The sequence below is a fragment of the Eutrigla gurnardus genome, assembly GCF_963514095.1.
Source record: "Eutrigla gurnardus genome assembly, chromosome: 20".
NCBI classification, from domain to species: domain Eukaryota; kingdom Metazoa; phylum Chordata; class Actinopteri; order Perciformes; family Triglidae; genus Eutrigla; species Eutrigla gurnardus.
Genome location: NC_139931.1, coordinates 8,390,626 through 8,406,299, shown reverse-complemented (window position 1 = coordinate 8,406,299; position 15,674 = coordinate 8,390,626). Strand labels below are relative to the sequence as shown.

Sequence of the window (15,674 nt, the reverse complement as noted above, 5' to 3'; positions counted from 1 at the left end):
TGATTCATTATAACTGAATGTGGGGAAACACGCTGATTAAATATTGTAAATTCAATCACTGTCCATAATGAAGTGGGTGATCAACAAAGACGCCTGAAGTCTGGCTCAGAGATGCACATGTGACTCCTCAGATATGACCGTTCACAAGTATACGGTGCATTTATTGCTTAAAGGAATAGTTTTTGGGAAAACATATTTATTCAGTCATAGGCGAGAAGTTTGCCATCTCCAGACAAGGCTCATTTTGCCCCTTTCCTGCCTCTCTGCAAAGCTAAGTAAGCTAGCTGCTAGCTCTAGCTTCATATTAAATTACACACAGAGAAGAAATCTTCTCATCCGACGCAAACCGTTTCTTTAAAAATACGACATATCTCAGTGTTCTTCATCTTTTAACAATGTATGTCATGCTGTGATGGATGCTGCTGTTGTGAGCGAGCTTCGGAAGGGAATACGAGGGCTCCGACTCCGTCCTCCGCCCTCTGCTAACCTCCAGGGCAACGTGGCATCATGACTTTTCATAAACATACACAACACTGCGTGTTATCTGTACGCAATTCGAGCTATGCGTGTGTATGTGTACGTTCTGAGGGAAACGACCCATCACATCCGCGTGTTTGTCAGCGCCCTCTAGCGAAACGACCCATCACATCCGCGTGTTTGTCAGGGTTACGGTTAGGGTTCGGGTTCGGCGTTGATAAACACGCGAAAAGGCGTAGTGAAAACACGCCATAATAGCATACGAGTTGGCGTGTCATACATACGCCGATTCATGAGATTAGTCCGTCCAGGGAGCTCCCTTTGAGCGCCCCCTTCATCTGGCAAAATGACAATCACAGACAATAAGGACTATAGTATTTGACACGGGGCAGACTCCAAAGACATTTTGTTCCCCTGTGGCCAGCTGTTGGCCGGGTACAGTGCAACTTCAAAGGCGGGTGAACAAAGTCATGTCTGGGAGAGAGGAGGGGCTGCATGGAGATGGGTAGTGTGATGAAGAGGTGATGGTATCAAGTGTGACAAATGAGGGGGAAAAAAACACCAGGATCCACTCATTTACTCATGAAACACAGCAGGCACTGATTGCACTACAGGACTACTAGATAACACTCCCTCAAAGCAGTCGCATTTAAGTTGCCAGTAGATGCCAAAACTACATTGTTGAGTTTAGGCACAAAAACGATTTAGTTTTAGAATTAGACAATTCAGAAAGGAGACTCACTCCCACTATTATTGGCCACTACGAGCCAGTTTCCTGTACCTGTGTCACATGGGCTTCACCACTGCCCCGCCCCTTTAACCCCCTTTATGAGACCAGCGGCAGGTTATGAGTCTCTTACTCCGAAGGGGACGTGAACACAGACTGTGACCGTTTATTTCGCTCTGTAGTCATCAAAGTAAATAATGGACCCACTTTTCTCAAAAAATGTACTTTGTTCCAGACCTTTTGCTGTCTCAGCAACATTCTTTTTTGCTAACGTTGTTACATGACTCTCTTTCCCTCCTTCTCCACTCTATCAAATAAAACACAAAAATGCAATAATGAAATTATAATAAAAATGATGATGCAACATAATGATGTCCTTTTCGAGGCCAAAAACGATAGGTGGACACGCATCAGTTAACATGGAACCTCAGGAGAATGCCGACTGCTGCATGCCCCTCCTCTCACTGTGATTAGATTTTACAATCAGCGGATGCAAATTGGTGCTTACCGACAGCCCATCAATCACATCCTGGCGGCAATATGTTGAGCGGCTCTGGGCACATGCCAGTAGGCATATCGCGCAGTCGATTTCCTCTCTTACACTCAGATACGTCTCTGCACCACAGGTATACGGGACACATTAACAACATTCAATTTCCATCTACTTTCATGTAGAGGAGCACATTTGTCACGGAAGCCATGGAGCAACTCTACTCGCATGTGTCTGATTTGGTTCATATATTGTATGTGGCATATTTAACTGGATTGCATAAGGAGGAAGCACATCGTCACACCTACTAATGTTGCAGCGTGCAAGCTTGGGAAGCTTGGGAAGCTCGTCAGCGCCTCTGCATGTGAGGCACGAACGCTAATCTCACAAGGTCTAACAAGGTCAAATAGCATCCCTAGTGGCAGTGCATAACAACACTGCCACAGGTACGTTTCATTGTTTTGATGAATTGTTGATGCCAAGATGTCATTTGAATAAAATTCATAATGGTTTTATTTGTGGAAGAGGAGAACAGCAGTAAACAAAAAAATGGGGAAAAAAGTCCAACTGTTTTTAAAAAGATGTGTGAAAATGTGTGCCCAAAATATTAAGTGTGGTTTTGTTGCACACTATTGTCCCACAAGACAATGGACAAAGGAAATGGAGGAGCTACTCACAGCTGCCACAAAATAATAATAATGAAAGGGTGTTGAGACAGAAGAAGAGTTGGGAAAGCATACAATCAAATCTATTATTGGGTAAGTTCCACTCTAGTGAGCCCACATGGGGTCTCACCATGAATTTGAGGGTGATTACAAGAAGAGGATATCACAAAAATGATGACAATCAGTTCTGATTATTTTTTAGACGCCTGAATAATACAAATTCAAGACTTTATTCTACTAAAATGAAGGAATTGCTGTCGATTGCGAGACTTCTGCAACCAATGATGAAGTGTCAGAAGTAGCAATATGAGCATTTTTAAATGATGTATACAATTAGTAAGTAGTATTGAGCAGATCTGTACTATTGATCGTCTGGTCACATGCTGTTTGCTCTTCCAGATATTTTCGAGTGACAGAAGATTAAGCCTTTCACACAAAACTGAGGTCTACTGTTGAACTTCCAGGCCAGATCTCAAGAGCACAGCAAAGGTAATGTAATGAGGACAAAGTCATGAAATGAAGACAGCAGAAAAAAATATTAGAAATACTGTCACTTCCTTGGTTTGTGTACCAAATGCACACAAACTGCACACAAACTCAGAAACCTTGGTTCACCGAGTTCATTGTGTTTAGCAGTCTGGAGAGGCGGATGCAGTCTCTCTCTCTCCAAATCATTCCCTTGTACTCGATACAAAAAGAGAGTGATTAATTAGTGTGGCCGGCAGCTATAAAGGCTCCAAATACAGTAAGTTGTCATCACAGGTCCCAAGGGTGTCTCCTTTTTGCCGTTGATCAAAACAGACCGCGCGCCGCGTACATTTAATACTATCCAAAACTCGAGGGGCTAAACTTAATTTGTGGGTGGCCACGGCTACCTCATATCTTTGATCGAAGAAGCAATCAGCGGCGGTAGGTGAAGTTCAGTCATTTCATATTCTGATCAGTCTCACGGAGGAGGAATCCGGCTGTTGCCGTCTAACAGCAGCACAGAGCAGAAGGGACGAAAGCGTGGTCATTAAATCGAGGGTGCAGTTTCAGTCTGGCAGCTGCGAAAGTAAACCGGGAACTCCGTCTGGCGGCTCTCCGGAGAAATGCTGTTGCGTGTTATTTACGTTTGTGCGGGATGGCTTCTTATTTTATGAAGCGTTCGGAAAAAGCATCCTTAATTGGTTCCTCAATCCGAGGCCAAAGTCGCCACAGTTTTCAGTCACCTGAGAGAAAGAAAGCTTCCTCTACCTCACAAAACAAGTTATTTGATCATTAATCGCCTGTCTAATAAAGATGATTGGTGGTTTATGGCGCAATTAGGCAGAAGCAGAGAGGGCTGGCCGTGACATCCATAACAATTAGTGACAGTGGTCCTTTAATGACTATGAGTAATATGCCAGAGAAGCAGGAGGAGAAGATATTTGATGGTAGGATGGTAAAACTACAATGTAGATGGGGAACACTGGGAGGAATCAATTCAAAGGCCTCCTGGCTGATAATCAAATCCACATATATTCATAATAAAACTGCATTTTAATATTGCAAAGAGCAGATTAAATCTTCACAAGAACTAATGTTGTAGTAATAATAATGACAAGTGATGTTTTGGGGTTTTTTTGCCGCATGCCGTCACGATATATATATATATATATGATTGTACTAAACAGGCCCCAGGCAACAGCTACAGGTTTATTATGAAATGTTCAGATATGAAAAATATTCAGTTATGGCCCTACTCTAACTCACTGTACACAAAGATAAGTGAAAGTATTTTGCTGACCTGTAACATTTTATTAATTATTATCAAGTCTTAAGCTGAGGAAATACAGTCGCATTCATGGAGGGGAAACACATCCGAGGCTCTGGTTACTCACGGGGCACACCAGTGAAATAGGCCTACACTCTGGTTCCAGTTGGCTCTCCGCTCCAGTTGACTCCAGGAAAGCGAAGCAGAGTCCAGTTGTAACATTAGCAAACCCTCCAGTAGCAAACGTGAGCCGCAGAGTCAGCGGTTTGTAACGGACCGCTGATGACGTGTTCGACTGGGTCTGCAGAGCGCCTGAAGTGTATACATAAAGTGGACTTAATCGCGGTGAGGTCACCCATTACTTTGTGCCCTGCCGTTTTGTAAAGCCTCCAGTTCGGCATTTTGGCCGTCGCCATCTTGGATTTTCGGCCGACGCCATCTTTTTCCGACGAGGAGTTAAATGAGGGCATTGAATAATACTTTTTTTTTTTTTTTTTTTTTACTTTATTTTAAGCGACCGAGAAGGTCACAATTCACTTCCATGGACTGAAAACACACGGTGGACGGGTTAACGTTTAAAGACGAAAACACGGACCAGACAACAGTATTAGTGACCTGTCAATCAAAAGGTAACCACGCCCACACGCTCATCCGCTATATCGAATATTTGACTCTAAATGGACCATAATTTACTAAATAAACATCATGCTGTATTGAAAAAGACTAGTGATTGAGACCATAAACTCGTGTTTACAATGTTTACTGAGGTAATAAATAGATTGAGAAGTTATTGTTTTCTCATACTTTAAGTCACAATTTGACTTCTTTTTACAACCAGAGCAAGTGTGAAGTAGATCGATAATGATCGCGATATACGAAGGACGCACGTCCTCAGAGACAGAAACAGCAGAGGGATATTCCTTGCTTTGTAGTTAGATGAAGTGTTGCAGTTCCTCACTGTGACCACGGCAGGGCGCTAAATACTCGTGATAATAAACAAACTCAGGTCAGAAAAAAACACCCCAATACATATTATCAGTACACATTTCTGTTTTTTCCCCCATTGAATTCCATCTATATCATCCCAACAAGTATAAAATAAATACACAAATATATTCGTAATTTATTTCTGCTTCCATACTAATCTTGCCCATCTCACTTAGGATGAAACCACATATTTTATGAAAATGTAGTAGTGTAGTAGTAGTAGATGCATTTTTCCTAATATTTTATAAAATACTACACATGAATATGATACATAATAACACTAAAGCAATTCTTTAGAAAAGTTAAACCCAGTGATGAAACATATTTGGCGAACAGCAGATGGCAGCAACAATACCACCAAGACTTTGAGAGTCTCACCAGAATCCAGAAGAGGAAGAAGGAGGAGGAGGAGGAAGGAAAAAGAGGTGTGTTTGTAAAAAAGGAGTGTCAGAGGCAACTACAGGACACTGATTCATAAGTTGTCAACTGAGAACTAAACTCGGGTCACTGTGGTGTTCAGGTCGGTACTTCTTAACTTTACTCTGTTATACACTTTCAGAAATGTTCTTAAGTCTTTTTATGGTGTAAAACAGTAGTTCAAGTAACTAAAGGTGTGTCTAATGTTACTGATACTGAGTCAGTATCCAAACATCTAATTAAAGAAGAAATGTACCAATCTGTCAGGTTTTCTTGTGTCCTGCAGCCTGGTCGGATCAGAAGTGTGAGGACATGGAGAAGCAGCAAAGCAACGGCAACAGTGTGACTGAGTTTCATCAGTTCTACCAAAGTTGGACCAAGCTTCTGAACCGCTTTTACGATGACACCAAGGTAACACAAAACTAAACACTTTGCTTTATTCTGTATTGCCTCCCGGCTATGTGAAAATGACAGCCGCATGCTGTCTTTCTCCTTTCTTACAGGTAGAACAGCTGTTGGAGACAAGAATATGGATCTACCTGAGCAGCCACCCGTTCCTAGCTGTCACAGCGGTGTTGTTCAGCGTCATGGCTGCACTGCCCGTCGGAGTTTTCCTCTCTTTTGCTCTTGTGACCATTATTATGTCGGCAGTGGGTTTTATTTTCCTTGAAGGTATGTGTACTGCAACAACAAAGCTCTATAATCAGCTTAAATGCATCCATCTGAGTGGAAGCAGACTTTTTTATTAACCAAAGATGTCTCTGTGTGTCTGTCAGTGTTCGTGTTGTTGGTAGGAGTGTCGGTGCTGCTGTGCGTGCTCTCTGGAATCGCCCTTTTCTCCGTCATGGCTTCATTCATCTTCAGTGCGCTTTATGTCACCGTCTCCACCATCCACAGCTACTATAACCTGCATCTGGCAAAGGTAAGGTACTGAGGTGTCAGCGTGGGGTGTTATATAATATATAATAATAATCCATACTGAAACGTCAGGGATTCAATGAAATCAATGGAGTTAAGTCATCCTCTTTTCTCAAACTGAAATATATTCTTCACAGATTCATTGACAAGGCAAATGTATTTATGAAGCACATTTTATACACAGAGGCAGCTCGACGTTTGAGAAGACACGGGTAAACTGAGTAGAAAATAAACAAATAAAAATAAAGTTCAAAATAGGCTCCAATAAAAGTTCTTCAAAAAATGATTTAATGGATAACAACATCTAAAAGATCGGTGACACTATTTCCACGTTGTATTTACTTTCTTCTTTGCTCTTGTCTGCTTTATTCCCACCAGCCAGGTGAAGTCCAGGAGATGGACACCCAATGTGACACTTCAAAACTGAAGGGAATGCAGTAGCTGGATTCTTCTTCGAGTGTACGGGCGCCTTAAATCAGCAGCACTGCAGCTTGGTGGCTGGGATTCAGACCCTTGAATGTACTGTATGTATTTATCAGATTTCCGAAGCACAAAGACCCCCTGTGAGTAGCTTATGTCTAAAGCCTAAATATAGTGTATCACTACATATTTATCACTATATATGAAGAATGGAATAAGTAATCTTTCAACTGCCTTATAGTCAAATACAGAAGACGTATCTGTCCATACTTGATATTTGCACTATGTACATATCCTGAAATGACATCTAATAGAGACAATATGTTGACTCATGTTTACCAAACATGCTTAATCGAAATAAGCCATGTGTTAATCCATTTTTTCCATACATCTGTCTGAAAATGCTGTCTAAAGATGTCTGATGCGCATAAGCGAAAAGAAAGGCACTATAAAATAACTGTTACGTATTTATGTTTGCTGTTACCTTTTAAAAGATCACAATGTTGGGAATTTAAAAGATCACACTGTTGTAGCTTTGAATAAATGCTCATCTGAATTAACGTTTGTGCTGGTCTTCTGTCCAAACGGAGATGGAGAAATCCAAAACGATGTGTTGTTGGCGATAGTTTATCTGGTAAAAATAAATTTATTTTTGAAGTGGTATAGTTACTTTATGTGTTTGCTCATGACAGCATATCCTCATGTACTACAAGGACCTTGAAACAAGTTTGGGAAATAATCCATAGTACATGTTTTTGGTTATAATGATCTTTATTGGAATAAACCAAGTTTACTAAACAAGTTCTGTGCAATGAGTAATAATAATCTACTGATATATTTAATAGTAAAACAGTCAAAGTGGACATTTTTCTACATTGAGTACTTAAACTTTTATTATGTAAAATACATTTTTCTTGATTTTATAGTTTGGCTTTAACTTGTAACAGGGTATATTTACAGTCTGGTATTGATTCTTTAATTTTAAGGGATGTGAATACTTCCTCTACCACTCTCCGTAGCACTACTCATGGTCAAAAACACCATAATGCACCTTTAAAAAAATTAATAAATAAAAAGGTGAGTTTCTCAAGATTTAAATAATCAAACATTGATACCGAATGGTGATTCTCATAAAATCTTTAATGGAGGTGATATCATGCAAAAATAGAAAAAAAAAGACATAATAAAATTGAAATGATCCTTTAGGAATGACTAATTGAAAAAAAAAGTTAACAAGAGGCCTTTAAATTGAATAGAAATGCAACCATTTAACACAGTGTTCCCCCTACACAATTAGCACCATGTCAGATCCGTTTGTCCAAACTCCAGACGTACAGTTAACATATGAAATGTCACAACCGGTCAGAAGTGCTGGAGGATTTACCGTTTCTTTACCGAATATCATTATTGAGCCATTTCTTATTGCTTTACTCTCACCAATTGCAACCTTGAGATAACCAATAAATCAGTTTGAAGATGTTTGTGAGTTTGATACTGGGTTGCAGAACAAAGTTTGTGTCCCATCTACATAAAAAATGGGACGTTGCATTGTTTTAAAGATTGTGTGAAATCTATATTAAAGCTGTAGAACAATTTTATTTTCTGCAATACGGTAAGCTGAGGGGAAAAAAAGATCAACACATAAAAGTCTTCTTTCCCAATGAGACAGACGTCTCTCTTAAGTCCAAAAGTTTGCCGACATTAAAATAAATTTATTTCATTATTATTGTTCAGTTCTTGCTATTATTGTTATTTCTTAAACTTATGAAACTACAAAGCCTCTCATGAGTTTTGCTTACAAAAAGTTTCAGATTTTAAAGATGAGTGAAAATTTTGTTTTGAGCATTTTTTTTAGAAAGCAATGTTTTTACAAAATGCATGTTTGTTGGCGTAAAACTGTTGCTGTTGGCATCTTAAAATATCCCCATTAGATGGTACATGTATTACAGTATATGCAGCAAATAAAAAAATAAAAAAAAAAAAGTAAATACTGTGAGCAAGTGGACATAATCCTCATCAGGCACTCAGATTCATTACCTCTTTATCTCACTCTTTAATAAGACTGTACATTTGTGCATTTCATTACCAAGTCAAACAAGATACTTGTCAGTCAACCCTATTTGTGACATAAAAAAAAAAATTAAAAACAAGCGTATACACCTCACATGTAGAAAAAAAGCCTTTTCTCCTATTTTGAACTGCAATGAAAAGAAGTTTAAGGCAAGATGCTGAACACAGAAATCCAAAGGTTGACCCGGCATGATTTTTGTTCAGCTCTGGTATTTGTTGGCATTTACCAGATCCATCAGCAATCATCAAGAAGACTAGTGTTTCTCCCCCGATAGTTGGCTCTCTGTCTCAGGCATCGTTAGCTATAGGTCATGAGATTACATGATGTCATCTCCACACCCCCCTGAGTCTGCTGGGAGTCTCCGTCTCCTTCTGTTTGTTTTACGCCGGCAGGCTCAGCTTCTTGCCTTTCAACACTGTAATGCGAGATAGAAAGAGAAGACAGTCAAAAACCATCACTTACCCCCCCCCCCCCCCCCCCGGCGGCTGTGAACCAATTTCAAGAAAATACTTCTAGAAAGTAGAAAGAATTCTAAGAATTATACAAGAAACTAAAAGTCTCATGCACACATTCCTGTTTGCGTTTTCATACCATCTGACAAACCATGAAGATTAGGCAATTTAGACCGATGAATGATTTGTAAAAACAAAGTGTGAAACACAATTTTCACACAGAAGATATAATACAGAGGCCTTTTGTTTTTTGTAAATTACTGCTGGGTTTTAATGGAAGGAGACCCTCGGAGGGGGAAACTGAAAACTGGGTCCCTGAAGTTTAAAAGATCCTCAACTAGATGTTCACCGCAGGAAACTACTGTATTGAAGTAATCTGCGATGTAGATTTATGACTTTTTCTACATTTATGTTGTTTCAAAAACAAACTGCACTAGTATGAACAGTGGCAGTTTTGGAAGCACTGTGATGTGATTGAGGAGTGCGTTATTGGGGAAGGAACTGTCTTGTGTCTAAGAGTACCTAAGAAAGCACTATATAAATCATATGAATTATTAATCATCATTTGACTTTACTCACAATTTCTTTCTATTGTGACTGTACGTAATATGGGACAAAATCCACAGTCCTGGTTTTGTGAGAAAAATGGATTCTGAAGTTCAACCAATGATAATATGAGGCTTCTATGGATTAACCAAATCAGGAGGACATTTCCATATCGACTGCGTTTTTAAGCACAAACTTCCCTTTGTGTGTTTCCAGGGAAACTGTTTTGCTGAGCTACTGTGGAGTGACAGTGATACCATGAGGGAGTACTAAAAAACGAATTCATGAAATTCATACCGCTAAAGCCTCACTTGCTCTTCAGACGAAGTAGAGAATGAAGTTTTATAGGAAACAAGGACTGTGGATTGCATGCAAGTAACTACATTAAGGGGTTGCGTCAGAGCCAATGGGTCATTCCGTGTCATTTCATCAAATTTCTGAAAATCTTCCCACCTGACCATCTCAGAATGTCCTGAAAAAATTCAAGTACAAAGACACACTTGTTAATAGGACAAATCCAAAATATTAGGTCTCTACTGTCAACAGTTTTCTCATGAAACATCATTGAATGAAGGGTAGACGGTTTTTGGCATCATACTCTGAAAAGCCATTTTTAAACAGCAATATCTGGAAAACTATCTCACCTGTGGCCTTCAGGTGAGATAGATTTCTACAGTGTATATCTGTTACTAAATGCCTCCAGACATGAAATATCAGGGGTGTAGCTCAATGATAACCTAGTATGGTAGGTACTTAAAATGTGGCTTGTTGAAATAAAGTAGTACATTTGAAGAGTGGCTGAGCCCCCATTTTTACAGATAAAAGACTTCTATCACTTCTGCCTCTATCTCTGGTGTTAGCTTAAACATTCTACAAAATATGGTCTCTCTCAGATGATTAGTTTCACAGATATTAAGGCTCAAAAATGGAAGTAAACACATCTTTGCCCAAATTCAGAGTCATATTCCAAAAAACTGACAACAAGTATCAGGTCCAAACTTACTTTTTTTGAAAGATCATATTCTTGTTAAAATCATATTAAAAAATCAGGAGGGTGTTTTGCCTCAATTTGTCGCAGTGATTTTTTAAAATCCTGATATTGGTGGGGTTTTGTGGCCGGTTTTGGTACTGCATGTCCTAACAGCCTACTAGTAAACATCACAGGTCACAGGAGGGCCATTCAATTGTGTTTTTTACCAAAGACTTACATGTGACTAAATGCTACTGATAAATTTAGCCTTACGAAAACATTAAAATGTAGCACAGTTGTAGTTACAGAGGCAATAAGTCCTTGAATGTAAGTTGAACATGCTGAAAGCAGCTTTTAATGTCTTAAACCATGAACAAACATAGCATAATATTGAATACTGTACATTTTGTCATACTTTAAGTATATAAATTACACAACCAAATCAAATAATAATCTTAATTTGAGCATAAAGATTTTACATTACAGTAGAAAAGTCTCCAAAGTTTGATCTTGAATAACAGTTTGTCTCTATGCTCACTGTGAGACAATATGGGAGTTGTGTGTATGATCAGAAATGGTGGATAGGAAGTATCAGAGATGTTTCAGATGAAGATGAAGATGTACTGGTTCAGTTCATGCTCCCACACGGCCCTGCCAAGAGTTTCTACTCTAATCATCTGAGAGAGACCATATTTTGTAGAATGTTTAAGCTAACACCAGAGATAGAGGCAGTAGTGATAGAAGTCTTTTATCTGCAAAATGGGAGCTCAGCCACTCTTCAAATGTACTACTTTATTTCAACAAGCCACATTTTAAGTACCTACCATACTAGGTTATCATTGAGCTACACCCCCGATATTCCATGTCTGGAGGCTATTAGTAACAGATATACACGGTAGAAATTTTGAAGGCCACAGGTGAGATAGTTTTCCAGATATTGCTGTTTAAAAATGGCTTTTCAGAGTATGATGCCAAAAACTGTCTAAACTACCCTTCATTCAATGATGTTTCATGAGAAAACTGTTGACAGTAGAGACCTAATATTTTGGATTTGTCCTATTAACAAGTGTGTCTTTGTACTTAAATTTTTTCAGGACATTCTGAGATGGTCAGGTGGGAGGCATTTGATGAAATTACACGGAATGACCCCAATGTGGACTGGACAAATGATGACATCATCATCATCATCAACAACACAGTGTTGTGTTAAGATAGACTTGAAGAAAAAGTAAACCAGTACTTTAAGCTTGTTTACTGTAGCTCAATCAAAACATAATTGGTCATTAACACCATATTTCACATGAAAGATATAAATATGTGTGCTTTATACAGTAAAAACAATAACTCTGTCCCCACATATTATCTGTCTACTGCCATAATGGATGATACTAGCAGGAAACTCACCTTTGGTGACATAAAGGTAGAAGAAGTCACAGTAGAGGACAGTCTGGACCAAACCGGCCACAATGGCGATCATGTCAAAGAAGCCCTCAAAGTAGAAACGCCAGATCCAGTTCAATAGATAGAGGGCCCGATACATGCCCAGGCAGAACAGGTAGTGGGTGGTGATCGTCTCTGCCTCGCCAGTCTTGCTGATCATGAAGAGCTGCGGCAGGATTGCCACCGACTCCAGGTAGATGGAGAACGTCCACAGGATCTGATGACAGATTAATTTACACTTAGATGTGCTTTTCATGGCACAGTAAGATTAGATGTTTACAACAGGAGTACATATTCTCATAGTGGTCAGCTCTTGTGTCGTGGTTTGACAACAGTTCAAAAAGTAACACCCACCTCCAGGAGAGAGAAGTCGTGGTTAATGAGAACGGCAAGACCCCCGACGGGAACAATCAAGAACTCCACCCTGAAACTGTCATGGTTGCCATCGTAGGTGGCCCTGAACTTCGCATAGATCAGGTAGACTGTGGCAAACGCACAACCGATGTAGATCACCTGGTAAACAATGCAGAACAGCTCGTCGTTGAAGGTACTGGGGAGATGTGTGGGACTTGTATGAAAAGCTGCTGGTCAGAGCTTAGACGTGACTGGTGTCTTACCTTCATGGATGTGTTATAGAGGGAGATGAAGGCAGTGAGTAGATCCAAGTAGCGCGTGGTGAACACTATTGCAAACAGGATTTGGCTCTTTCCAGAGATACCTTGAACAGAAATGTCAAGCAGATTTAACATTTATGTTTAACCCTCAGCAACTTCAGAACAGCTTCACAAGTAGTTGGGATAAAACATGGATCATAAATGCTTTTCCTTGTTGAATGATGACATCTACTGGATACTAGATTAATATTTATCTTGGAAATCAGCCTTATTTTCTTCTTGTTTTTTTGTTTTACTTCAAATGTATCTTGGTGAAAGTGCACAAAGCAACTACCTCTCAGGTTGGCAGGTAAAAGAGTACCTCGAGGGTATGGGGTTTGTGTTCTTAAACTAACACAGTACATCAAACATCACAGGACATAATGAGAAAACAGGAACAAATTCCAAGGACAATTACTGTCAGAGATGGACATCCCTCGCATGTTTTTTGCATCTTTGCTTAGTCCTGTTCTGGTGTATTTTCTCAGCAGTAACTGCTTCACCCTCTGTTATCTTCTTTGGTCTGGTGCAGACAATTTGTTGGGAGCCTTCTGTATTGCATTGTGTTATTATACTAGCATTATGTCTGTCTACTATACACAAAATCTAAGGGGTGTCCGTCCCTTGTAAGTGGTTTCCATTTTATCCCATTAAAAAGGCAACTGTATGAATGGTGATTAAGGCAATAGAAATAAAATGGACTTGATTTGCAGATTATGGATTTTCTAAAAATAAATCTCAAAAATGTTAAGGCAAGGCAAGGCAATTTTATTTGTATAGCACCTTTCAACAACAGGGCAAGTGCTTTACATAAAACATTAAAAAGCATGGGAGAAAACTAAAGGCATTAAAACAAGCCAATAAATTAAAACGGCAGCTTTCTGGAAGTTTGTTCCAGATATGTGGTGCGTAAAAACTGAAGGCTTCCTCTCTATGTTTGGTAAACCTATGATATAGCCTATACATAAACATTATGAACTCTAGGTGTGACCTAAGATAACCTCCATTAACTTTGCCCCTGCAGTCTAAGGGTCAATAACGGTACTTAAAAAAGCCAAAGTAGGATCCATCACTGTGTCCTCTTGACTGAGCACCAGACATCACTCTTCTGTGTTGTTCAATGTGCGGTTTACTATTAAAACTTCACAACTGTTTAAGACTATAGCTAACTACTTTAGTAGGATAGCCTCTTCCGTAGCGCATTCTAGAACGCCACGTCAGAAGCCAGGCCAAAACAGTCGAGCACCAAACCTCAAACTAACAGAGCAGGAGCAAATGGATGGGCCAAATGTAAAGAAAGCTAAACCAAATCACGAACCCCCACCTCCTCCGCCAAAACAAACTCAATCCCGTTACATGGATTTGCTCTTTCGCCTACTAATCATCAGTCACCAATGTGACTACCTAATCACGTAATATGGCCAACATATATACGATTAACCAACTTAATTCACACCAGCGATCCCTACAAAGTTCCCGTTAGTTAGCTTATATGCTATATACGTACATAATTGCTGCATACTTATTTTTTTAAATAAAGAGCGTTATTTATAATACAGTAGACTGCTACTAGAAGTGACGGAGGTGCAGACAGGCGTTTCAAGTCGTTATGGGCAGTTCGCCCACTGACTGCTAACGCTATTAGCCATGGACTCAAATGAATGGTGAGAGACGTTAGCATGCAGCTAACTTTAGCTAGCCCGGAGCTCGCCGGATAAGAAGAGAATGTTTAAAAGGCAATACTAACCATTTAAATGGAGGGGAAGTTGATCAGCAACGATTGTAGCGAATGTAGTAAACAGTATTGCTATGGCTCACCTGCACATGACCTGCTTTTCCATATTTTGAGTAGCAGGATGATGATAGCAGCCAGGTGAGAGAGGTCCCCTGTCAGTCTGAAGACGTTCATTGTTGCAGAATGAGTCAACAGACACTAGCTAGGAAGCTAACGCGGATGTCCCTTTAATCCTCTGAAGTAGATCTCCTCACGCTCAACGCTGTCTTGTGTGAGAACTTCTCCACAATTTAGCAGCAAACACGTCTGCGGGCTTCACACGGTTGAAAATATGGCGAGAGTGCAGGTCGACGTGGAAGGGGGCGTGAGAAAACAGAGAGCGAGATTCTGATTGGACAAAAAATCTGACCGACAGCACGGGAACATCCGCCTACCACGAGCTGAACTAAACCGGAGGTAAAAACTTGAGCCCTGTGTGAATGAGGAGAGCCATCGGTGGAGCCCATTACATTGGGTGTGACCAGTACTTTAGCAGCATATAATAGGGTTTTGATATCTGAACTATTTAAAATTACCCCGTGTAATGGGATAGATACTACATCATTGTTGTGTAACATGGTGCATAATAAATATATATTTTTGTTTATCATGGGGACATGTAATAAAATATGAATCCTAGACCCTACATAATGCAACAAAAAAATAAAAGGGTAGTGGTAGATTAAGATAGATGCTTCTTACAGAAAATGTTTTTTTTCATGTTAGGCAATAGCATGATGATGGGGATATCTTGTGGTTTCCGGTTTATAATGACACAAAACTTTCAGCATTCTGACCATACCTTCATCTATTTGCACTCGACATTATACATGCCTTTGCTATCATTTCATTATAATAAACACACTGAAATGCCGTATGTTTATGACATTTCATAGCATTACCATTCAGCTGTAAAGGACAGCGAAATAAGA

At 39.7% G+C, this 15,674-nt stretch overlaps 2 protein-coding genes across 2 annotated transcripts; one reads left to right on the top strand and one right to left on the bottom strand.

Moving 5' to 3' along the window:
- Positions 1 to 5,578: 5,578 nt before the first annotated feature.
- On the top strand, positions 5,579 to 8,824 carry LOC311031265 (lipid droplet assembly factor 1-like). The gene is made up of 5 exons (XM_084037463.1): positions 5,579 to 5,601; positions 5,766 to 5,909; positions 6,002 to 6,170; positions 6,275 to 6,420; positions 6,795 to 8,824. The coding sequence occupies exons 2-5, from the start codon at positions 5,811 to 5,813 to the stop codon at positions 6,855 to 6,857; spliced, it is 477 nt and encodes a 158-aa protein (XP_083893589.1). The 5' UTR covers positions 5,579 to 5,601; positions 5,766 to 5,810; the 3' UTR covers positions 6,858 to 8,824.
- On the bottom strand, positions 7,956 to 15,016 carry LOC311031263 (ER lumen protein-retaining receptor 2-like). The gene is made up of 5 exons (XM_084037461.1): positions 14,787 to 15,016; positions 12,933 to 13,033; positions 12,670 to 12,828; positions 12,280 to 12,532; positions 7,956 to 9,322 (listed from the first exon to the last, which is right to left on the bottom strand). The coding sequence occupies exons 1-5, from the start codon at positions 14,875 to 14,877 to the stop codon at positions 9,288 to 9,290; spliced, it is 639 nt and encodes a 212-aa protein (XP_083893587.1). The 5' UTR covers positions 14,878 to 15,016; the 3' UTR covers positions 7,956 to 9,287.
- Between the last annotated feature and the right edge of the window lie 658 nt (positions 15,017 to 15,674).

Coding starts and splice junctions, on each gene's coding strand:
- LOC311031263 (XM_084037461.1), bottom strand. CDS start 14,877: ATGAACGTCTTCAGACTGACAGGGGACCTCTCTCACCTGGCTGCTATC. Junction 13,034..14,786: donor GAAAAGCAGGTCATGTGCAG/GTGAGCCATAGC, acceptor TTTCTGTTCAAG/GTATCTCTGGAAAGAGCCAA. Junction 9,323..12,279: donor CTACCTTTATGTCACCAAAG/GTGAGTTTCCTG, acceptor CTCGCATTACAG/TGTTGAAAGGCAAGAAGCTG.
- LOC311031265 (XM_084037463.1), top strand. CDS start 5,811: ATGGAGAAGCAGCAAAGCAACGGCAACAGTGTGACTGAGTTTCATCAG. Junction 6,171..6,274: donor GGGTTTTATTTTCCTTGAAG/GTATGTGTACTG, acceptor TGTGTCTGTCAG/TGTTCGTGTTGTTGGTAGGA. Junction 6,421..6,794: donor ATAACCTGCATCTGGCAAAG/GTAAGGTACTGA, acceptor TATTCCCACCAG/CCAGGTGAAGTCCAGGAGAT.